Below are 10,143 nucleotides of genomic sequence, written 5' to 3'. Positions count from 1 at the left end.
TTTTCTTTTTTTTTTTTTTTTTTTTTATATGTGGGCATGAAACCTCAATACACTTCCATTTTAATTTGCACTGAAGCAGAATACTGTTAAGCCATTATGATTGTTTTCCTTTTGCACATTAAAACCTAAAAGAGAACCTGTGACCTGATTGTCAAGTGTGTTTGGTGTGAAAAGTTGGTATCTTTGTTGAATATGTAAGAAAGACATTTGAACTTGTGAGAACAAAATGGCAAAGGTCAAAAGATTTAACTGGAGTAGACTTGCATTTTAAAATCAGACGGGGTTTTGAAAGATTCAGCAGAAAGAAATTATCCCACAGTGAAAATTTCAAATCACTGAATGTTTATTTCGTTTTTCTCCAAGTTAGTAAAAGGACCATTTGGGTTTTTCTCCAGGTATTTACACTGACCTATAAAAATAGACAAGCAATTGGGGGAAATGGAGAACTTTGAAAAGGACGATACCCTTGAAGTATTTACATAGGACATTTATCATCACTTTTACCGACAAAATAAACCCATAAATGGCCTTCCTTAAAACCACAGCCATAGGTCACAGATGCAACAAAATTATGGACTTTTCATCATGTTATTTAAAAATAAAACTGCTTTGATACAATTTACAACTAGCACAGATCATCATAAATTACCAGGTTTTAACTTAAGCTATGATACATTTCACATCCAAGCATTTTAAGTCACAATCTGAGCTGTGACGTTTTTCGAGCAGCACTCACTTCAGACATTTTTCAATTGCATTTACTACAAAAAACATTGATTTCTTTTATTCTTCCCAAGAGAAAATATATATTAGCATTTAAGCCAAAATCTTTGAATTTGCAGCAAATAAACAGAAAGAAGGCCATTTGGTATTTAAACTGAACAAATGTCAACGAGTCTGTCCTACAAAAATAAGCGCAATCTTACAAAAGCAGTCTTATCTGTTCCTATGTGTTCAAGGTAAAGACTTGGTTCAAGAGGGTGTTCAACAACCAACATTCCTTCCCCGTTCCCATTTCAACTCATCTCTGCTCATAATGATGCCGAGCATCTCATGATCAGCACCAGAAGATGAAGAAAAATCTTGGTTCCTTCATTTGGCCCTGCTGCCCTTTGCTCACTTGCTCATCAGAAAACCAAAAAATAGAGCTGGCACTGGAATAACTAACTCTTTTGTCAACCTTTACAATGGCTATTTTCTGTACATAAGGAACAATTAGTTAAATTTCATATTCAGAAGATCAAATTCTCAATGGAAAGTGACTTTGTTTAGGCTTTTAGGGAAGTGCGCAACCTCCCATACTGCTCACCAGCACCCAAAATGGATGCTAAATTGGGGTGTGCATCAGGTCGGGTTTCCCAGTGACAGTAGGGTTTGCGGTGTAAGCAAGGCTCAACATCGTAAGCGTGAGAATCATCAACCTTGGACTGAAAATGTACTGGCCATGCTACAATCAAAAAGCGAACATTCACAAGCTGCTACCGCCCACTGTGGTTGCTGGGTCCTTTGGCTCTCTTAGTGGCGTTGTGTTGGCTTTGTGAACTGCCGTGTGCTAAAGTCTGTGAGTTGGTGGACACAGCGCTTCCTTTAGCCTGGGGGGAGGAGGTGCCAGCTGGAACAAAGGCAGGTGTGGTTGAAGACCGAATAAGAGCCGGTTGTAAGGAGCCAGCTGCTGGAATACCTGGAAGAGGGTTGATTAACAATAGATGAACTGTTATAGACCTTTTCACCAGGAGTTCTGTTAGTCAAAGTCGAATCTGTTACCTTTGGACACACTGTAGCCGTATGCGGCATATGCAGCTGCAGACGCGGCTGCCGCCCCTGCCATCGCCCCCGCCATGGCTGCAGCACTGCCTGCGGTGGACTTCCGTCCTCTTCCCTTTCTCACAGAAGACTTCCCGGCTCCTCCAGAGCCTTTGGGTCGTCCTCGACTCCGACTGGACCTTCCCCTGCCTGGACTGGATATATCTTGGGAGGAGACACCTGAGAGAGAGTCATGTATGATGAAATGGGTTACGATCCATGGCTTCTGAAAATTCAGCTTTTCCATCACAGGGCCAAATTACATTTTAATATATTAAAATGGAAAACAGTTGTTTTAAATTGTAAAAAATATTTCACAATAATACTGTTTGTACTGTATTTTTGATCAAATAAATGTAGCCTTGGTGAGCATAAAAGATTTCTTTCAAAAACCTCAATAAAATTACCAACCCCAAACTTGGTAGTGTACCCTCAAAATATGATTTCACGACTATTTAACAGATTATCAATCAATATGTTTCTTCTAAATTGTCGGAGTTTGCCATTTTTCCTCTAATCATCAGTTTATTGTGAGGTTGCATGCCGAGGCTGTCTGAGCCACTGCGGCCCAGACTCACGCACACCATGTCTCCTTCATAGCCACAGTTCTGCTCGTGTTTCACAGGCAAGCTCAATCCCACAAACCTCTGCACTCTCAGCTTTATGGCCTAGACTGCAACACTGCTTATTAGCACTGCTCATCACTCGACAGGAAGGCAGCCAGATCTGTGCTAAATGTGACCCTGTTAAACTGTATTCAGGGATTTGAACAGTAAAGCAATAATCCCCAATGAACACATGTATAAGACCAGAGAAGCAAGAAGTTGTAGCAAATGTAGGTGTTTTGGCTGAAAAAAAAAGGCTTAATGTATGAAATACAACAAAGCTTTCTGTGAGCTACACAAGTCTGAATGTAATTAAAAACTAACAAGAGTTAAAACAAAGGCACCCACCATTCATCGTGTCAGACACAGAGCCGGAGATAGAAGCGGGAGAGTTGGTGGCACGGGTCTGTGGAGCAGAAGACACGGGTTCGTCCACAATTACCAGCATGTCGCTGCTGCTTTCGTCTGCAGGAATGGAGCTGGGCTGGAGCTCACTGCTCAGCGAGATCTGCAGAGACACATAGTTCTGGGGGTGAAACGGGGACAGAGGGACAGCACCACGAAGGAAAGACAGCAGGACCAGAAGATGGACGAGGAGGAGGAAGAGCGGCGTGAGATCAATATGGCAAGTAAATGAGAATGTGTGTTGCCAATGGCATAGTATCTCTATAGAAATCATCTGTTCTTTGGGAAAGTTCTCATATTATTGTTTTGTGGACTCATCAGCTAAAGAAATGTCATTACAGGACCAGCACTGTACTATAATTCTTCCTGTCATCATGACCTCTGCAATTCAATAAAACATTATCAGGATCACATAGTTCAATCCTGTACAGGAAGTGCATACGAGTAGAGTCTCATGCACTCTTACCTCACTGAAGGGGCTGGGCATGGCAGAGTCCATGTCCACACTGATGAACGAGTCTTCTCCATCTGCCGACAGATTGGAGTTGTCTGCAGATGGGACAAAAGGGATGACTACATTCACTCCTTCTTTCTTCCTCTTAGAGTCTGGGTCATCCTCCTTTCTCTTCTTTAAAATAAGTGGGATGCAGGGAAAGAGGACAGATAAACAATGGCAATTAGGGCATTTTCTTGATGATCACCTACAAAATAATTTGTTATAATTTGTATATGGATTTCTACATCAGGAACCTTATAGAAAATCTTTACAGTAAAAAAGAAATCCTTGTGGTAATGAATATAAAGCAGTGCTATTTTTGTATAATTTACATACTATTATATTATTTACATTTCGAATAAGGTTTAATTTGATATTTTGTGTTAAGTGGTTAATTTAAGTTTCAGTAATTTTGATTGGTCCTGTCATTTTTAGTAGTTTTTTTTAATAGTTTGATTTAGCTTTAATTTGTCTTTATTTCAACTTACTTCAGTTAGTTGCTAAGTTCTAATGTTTAAGTTTTTCATCTAATACATATATATATATATATTTAAAATGTATTTTAATTACCAATTTTTTTTTTTAGTTTTAGTTAACAATAACAACACTGATCTAGTGCACAACTATATTCTTTACCACAAGGACATTTATTGATATATATATATATATATATATATATATTTATTTTTGTTTTTTGAAAAATATATATTACTATTGTTGAACACCACTGCACAGGAAGTAGATTCTTCATCACTTTATACCTCTACGAGGGAACTTACCCTTTCTGCATACTTCTCCCTCTTCCTCTTCCGCTCTTTCCCCTTCCTGCCCTCCTCCAGCTGCCGTTTCTCTTCCTGCCGTAAACGCACTGCCCGGAAACACAACCAAACCATCCAATCAGAGCCAAGCAATTAATTCATTTACTAACTTAGATTATACATATGCATTTATTATCATAAACGGAGTGGTAACTCACATTTTTTCTCCAGCTCCTCATCATCCAGCAGCAAGCTGACCACCTCTTTGGGTTTCAGGGTGTCAGGTTTAAAATTTCCTCCTGATATTACCATCCTCTGAATCTGAAGTGCAGATCCCACAGCAGAAAGTGATTATTGAGACAGAGAATAAATAAATCAAATCAGTAAGAGCAGAAAGAGGAGAAAATTTGACTCTTGGAAACATATACTGACTATAATGATGTGTTGATACAGACATCCCGGACTACATGTGAATGTTTAGAGCACATATGCAATTACAGTATAATTAGTTGTAACTGCAGTTAAAACCATGGGCTAAATATTCCTTTAACCCCCTTGTCACTGCAAAGACTCTTCTGAGGTTTGACATTTAAATAAATATAGTTTTTGTAACGGATGATGTAAGCTATGAGGGAAAAAGGGGTAATTTGTCTAACCATTGCAGTATTAGCTGAATTAAGTGCTACATTTTATTTTGTGTAACCTTCTGGCCCAAGGAAGGGACTCGATGCTGTGTACTAACCTCACTCTTTTCTTTGGCTCTCTGTAGGATGCGTTCCTCAATTGTCCCTTTGCAAATAAGCCGATAGACAGTGACCTGCTTGGTTTGTCCTAGTCTGTGGGCTCGATCCATAGCTTGCTGGTCAACTGTGGGGTTCCAGTCACTGTCGTAGAAGATAACCTGGAAAAAGAGGAAATGGCTACCTTAGTCACATGAAATGATCTCCTCTTATGAACTCATTCATGGCTATTCCACAGATGGCATTTTTAGTTCTTGCACATATAATTCAAATAATGTTTATGTCTCAGACTGAACACCTCCATAGTCAATTCACTGACCATCTGATGCATTATTGTACACAAAATTGAAAAGTATTTTCTGTAATCTGGCATGCTCTTATATGACTGGCTGACTCAATCTGGGTGTAAGAGCACAGAAGTTTTTTTTTTATTTAGTCTGCTTCAAAAAGACATGTTAACAAGGTACCGGGCTGATACAGTGAGCAGAGTATTATTATTATTATTATTTTTACAGTTGTATGTTTATTAAATTATCCAATATTTTGTCATGTCTTATTCATTTTACACAGACTAAAATGGCATCTAATTTTAGCTGATGAAAATGACAATTTAGTTGACGAGAATTCCAAATTAAACCAAATATTCAAATATTTTATATATTAATTTAAATATTCTTCTCAACATTTAACAATACAACATGTGAAAACAGTTCTTTATGTTCTATCAAAGAGCTTTAGTTTGATGGTGTTCATTCAGTAAAAAATTTTAATTAAAAACTTTGTTAAAAAGCATTTTCTTCATTAATTCCATTATGGCTGTCAAAGTTAACATGTTAATTTAATAAATTAATTATGTTTAATGCAATGATTTTCAAAACATTTTTATTACTTTAATATTTTATACATGGTTTTAAACAGTAAAAAGTAAAGTAAATATTTTCCAGATAATATAAAATAATATTCTTTAATTTCAGTAAAGTGACAACATAAAAGCCGGTTATTTAATTTTACACACATATATTTTGCATATATATCAGAGATATATGTAACATGCATGTAGTAGCAAGCAAGTAAACTAGATATCCTCAAGATGAACTGCACATTTTGCTGAGCACTTTGCAGAGTTTCACAGTTTTCTGAGTTGTCAAATAATCAGTTCTTATTTTTTTTATAATTCATTCTGATTCTATTCTGTCTACACAAACTGAACATTTGAAATGTTAAATTTTTCGAGTTTTCTGTGTAACCGCTTACAGAGACTGCTGCACCGTAATTTGTTTATTTATTTAATACCTTTCTATTATTGCCATTTCAGATTCACCCGCCCCTAAACAAAACAAACTGTGGTTGGTCATGATACATGCTGACCATTTGGTTGAAGCTTCAAAGTGTTCATGTTAAGGTCAACGAGTTCAGCAGCTATTATTACATGACTGCTAATTGTCTTGAGTTCATACAATATTAGAGGCCGTTCTCATGGCCTCTGGTGGGGGGAAGGCGATCTGGTAATCATGATGTGCTGATGGGCTACGGCCTCACCGTGTCTGCAGCTGTCAGGTTGATCCCCAGGCCTCCGGCTCTGGTACTGAGGAGGAAGACAAAAATATCCGTCCTGCAAAGGGAGGGGAGACCAGAACAGTGAGAGAAAGCAAATAAAGCGGGGGCAGATCGTGCTCTTTAAGGGGCCTGCCCAACTGCCCAGGATTTACACAGAGAGACGTTTCAATATACAGCACACTCCTCTAGAAAATAAAAACCAGAGCCCACTGCACCCACAGAGAGCTGAGCTAATGCAAACCAGACCCCGTGAGGAAGGGTGGGGAAAGAGAAGAGAGCGCAAAACCCTGGAATTTACGCTTGGTGACATTTTGGAAAAACAAGCCCCAATTAGGTTTAAGAAGATACGGGCGCTTACGGACGTGTGCGTCTCCTTTTCAATCCTTGCAGTCAGGCCACTGAAAACTAGCTAAAAACTCACCGGCTCTGGAAGTCAGCCACCATGTCCCGCCGCTCCGAAATCTTGGATGAACCATCCAGTCTCATGTAAGTATGCTTGCGGTACACCATGTACTCCTGCAGGACAGTTGAGAAACATTTCAAGTAAGAAAATGGAAAATCATGCAGGCAAACAAGTCAACGATGAAAGTGAAACTGGTGTGTCTATTTCACTTTAATCCTCTCATAAAATCTGCAGGGCTGGTTTTTTAATAATGTCCCCCTGAACACACCACCACAGATCTTCATTAGCATTGCAGACTCTTCTCAGAGACTTCTCAGATGACCTCCCACTCTCCTATGCCACCCAGAGTGAAGTCTCGACTCCATCGGGCCTACGACTCCACTGGATGGCCTCCCAAAAGCACATCTGGACCGTATGAAGTGAGCATTAGCACTCTCTGACATTAAATGTCTTTGATTAGGACTTTGTTCCAGCCTGAAGTAACATTAGATCACAAATCCCAAGCTTCTCTGCAGCTGTAAGGAACAAATAGGACCATCTTAAACTGCATTACACCGCTGAGAATATTACTTCAACATAGCATGATTTAGCCTGAGACTTAGGAATAAAGCCCGGAAAATGCTTGAACAGACCTCAAGAGGGAGTTAAGCTAATGAACACATAATAAAAAAAAAACTTGACCAAAACACTCAAGGGGATCTGCTTGGAGAGACACAATATCAAAGGAAACAAGACTTGACAATCTTCAGCTTTTGCACAGAGAATACACTGATTCAGAGCAGGGGTTTTCAAACGGGGTTCCAGGGACCTACGAAGGGCTCTAGGGTGTCCGCAGAAAACTTAGGGGGAAATGCATTCCTGTCAAAGTTAACATATTAACTTAAGATGGAAATTAAACATTGTTTAATGTTTTTAAAACATTTGAATGATTTAAACATTTTAACAGAAAAAAAAAAAACCGATAAATATCTTCTGGTTTATATTATTATATTTAATTTCAGTGGCAATTATTTAATTTTGGATACATATACTTTGCAACTTGTTTTGAATAAAATTAGTTATATTATATAGGTCTTTATAAATGAAAATATATAGCTTCCTTTATATTTTAGGAAGGGCTCCCTTGTTTGAAAAGTTTATTATACACATTATGAAACTAGAATGGTTATATATATTGTGACATATTTCTATTCAAAGAGCAGGACATTGTGAATAATATATTATCCATCACAAACTAGAGGGGTTGAAAAATAAGACAAATATGTGATGCCAGCTGAAAAGGAAAGTCATTTCAGAGGCGGGGTGAGTTATTACATTTTGATGAAAGAATGTAAAGCCAAACATTTTTTTCTTTTGAATTGCGTGCACTGATGAATCGTTCACAATAAGACCAGGAATGTGTATCCAAAAAGAAAATAGGATCAATCAAGATTTTAATGTTGACTTAAAGTAAAAATATAAGGTGTAGATATACATGTCTATGCCAAAACTAATGGCCAATCAAACCCAAAGTTTGATGCAATGTTTTTCCATGCTTAACATTTTCTATAGACCAACTACTTCACAAATAAAGGAAGTCGAATCTACGTAATCAGACTTTAAAGAGACTGCCATGAAAAACACTTAAGCCAAAATGAATCGGAAGGAATTCGTATTGACTCTAAGAAGGTGTTTCTAGAGTAGACTATGAGCGCTGTTGTGTAGGACTATGTTGACAATGTTATTGGAGGCTTCTACTTTTAGCTCCATGTTTGGCTTGCTGCTGAACATGTGGCAAACAACTGTGTGCCTCTGGAAAAAGTGATTGTTTCCTCCAGTTCTCTTCTCTCAGCTTTTGTCCAGCTTTAACAATATGAGGCTATTTAACAGCAAACATTCCTTTCACAATGCTTGATCAAATTTAGCCAGCTCTCCTTTTGTGGGATTAACACTCAAAGTACAACGAACAGGTAAACAAAAACATGTACAGCGTGACCTCAGATATCTACAATTGCTTCAGTACAGACTGATTTCTGTGGACATGAAGGAACGGTTGAAGGTTAAAGGAAAAAACATGTCACAATGACACAACGTAGCTACATAATATTCACAGGCCACAGAGCTGTCAGTCACCGACTGTGAGAAGTTCCTGGAAGCACTCACCTCTAAAAGGTCTATCATGCGGGTCATCTGAGAGTAGATGAGAACTCGGTGGCCATGGGACTTCAGTCGAGTCAGCAGCAGGTCTAGAGTGTGAAGCTTCCCACTGTCTGTGATCAGAGACTCTTTGTCTGAAGAACAAATAGGAGAAAAGCAGTTCAAAACACTGAGAAATGGTAAATAATGCGTCAACTCACAAGATCAAAACTGTATCCCACACTGTCGGAATGGAGCTGATTAGATAAATCAAAGCAATATAATGAATAAGCTTGTGGAGTGACAGCAATTTCCCCTCCCTGCTCAAAGCGTTCCATAATCACTCCACTCTAGCTCCGCTCCGGGTTTTCCATTTCCTGCTCCTCACTTACCGATGACAGAAATCCCACTCTCAGCAACAAAATTAGTTACAGATCTATTGTAAAGTTCTTTCAATATGTTTGTTTTATGATATCATGAACAACTGAGCATAAAAGTGAAAAGATTTGTTAAGTGGGGGAAAAAAATTACTTAAAGGGGTCATATGACGTTGATAAAAAAAGAACATTATTTTGTGTATTTGGTGTAATGAAAAGTGTTTATGCGTTTTAAGGTTCAAAAACACATTATGTTCCACATTCTGTACATTATTGTTTCTCCTCTATGCCCCGCCTTTCTGAAACGCGTCGATATTCATTCCAAAAACACATTATTTTCCACATACTGTGCATTATTGTTTCTCCTCTATGCCCCGCCTTTCTGAAACGCGTCGATTTTTACAAAGCTCATCGTTCTGAAAAGCGAGGTGTACGCTGATTGGCCAGCTATCCAGTGCGTTGTGATTGGCCAAATACCTCAAGCATGTGACGGAAATGTTACGCCCCTTACCATACTGTGATGCCGTGTCCCGGTGTGACGAGACAAAAGACCAGTAAAACCCATTACAAACGAGGCATTTGTAGCATTCAGTGGGGACATAATTACGGATTATAGTGACTTATACTGTCTTTTTACACGTTGCGTTGCATCGCGCCGTGTAAACATAAAACCATCTCTTCATTTGTGATCAGACAAACGACAAACAACAAGCGCTACTCTACACTGCCCAAAACTCGCATTTGAATCTCGTCAGTGGCAAATTCTTAATATATAAAAAACGTACTTACAGTCTGTGAGTCAGAACAGCAGGCATTGTAGTCTACTCTCCCAGGATCAGGAAACAGTCCTCCATAAAATGCGTTGCACACATCTGAATATTTGG

At 38.6% G+C, this 10,143-nt stretch overlaps 1 protein-coding gene across 2 annotated transcripts in view; it reads right to left on the bottom strand.

The window, feature by feature from the left end:
* Nucleotides 1-6: 6 nt before the first annotated feature.
* The window catches only part of LOC107739367 (DNA helicase INO80-like), a 46,749-nt gene continuing 36,612 nt past the window's right edge, over nucleotides 7-10,143 (bottom strand). The window contains exons 28-37 of one of the 2 annotated variants that reach the window (XM_016551463.1): nucleotides 8,910-9,037; nucleotides 6,786-6,880; nucleotides 6,347-6,419; nucleotides 4,810-4,968; nucleotides 4,286-4,388; nucleotides 4,089-4,177; nucleotides 3,280-3,441; nucleotides 2,757-2,916; nucleotides 1,765-1,983; nucleotides 7-1,681 (exon numbers count right to left, since the gene is read on the bottom strand). In XM_016551463.1, the coding sequence (XP_016406949.1) occupies nucleotides 1,479-1,681; nucleotides 1,765-1,983; nucleotides 2,757-2,916; nucleotides 3,280-3,441; nucleotides 4,089-4,177; nucleotides 4,286-4,388; nucleotides 4,810-4,968; nucleotides 6,347-6,419; nucleotides 6,786-6,880; nucleotides 8,910-9,037 (1,391 nt within the window). In that variant the 3' untranslated portion in view covers nucleotides 7-1,478. The remainder of the gene's footprint in view (nucleotides 1,682-1,764; nucleotides 1,984-2,756; nucleotides 2,917-3,279; nucleotides 3,442-4,088; nucleotides 4,178-4,285; nucleotides 4,389-4,809; nucleotides 4,969-6,346; nucleotides 6,420-6,785; nucleotides 6,881-8,909; nucleotides 9,038-10,143) is intronic. The other variant, XM_016551464.1, reaches the window with a different exon arrangement.

This window comes from Sinocyclocheilus rhinocerous, unplaced genomic scaffold (assembly GCF_001515625.1).
Source record: "Sinocyclocheilus rhinocerous isolate Xijiao unplaced genomic scaffold, SAMN03320098_v1.1 scaffold4997, whole genome shotgun sequence".
NCBI classification, from domain to species: domain Eukaryota; kingdom Metazoa; phylum Chordata; class Actinopteri; order Cypriniformes; family Cyprinidae; genus Sinocyclocheilus; species Sinocyclocheilus rhinocerous.
The sequence above is the reverse complement of the archived record's forward strand: the minus strand, read 5'-3'. Positions and strand labels throughout refer to the sequence as shown.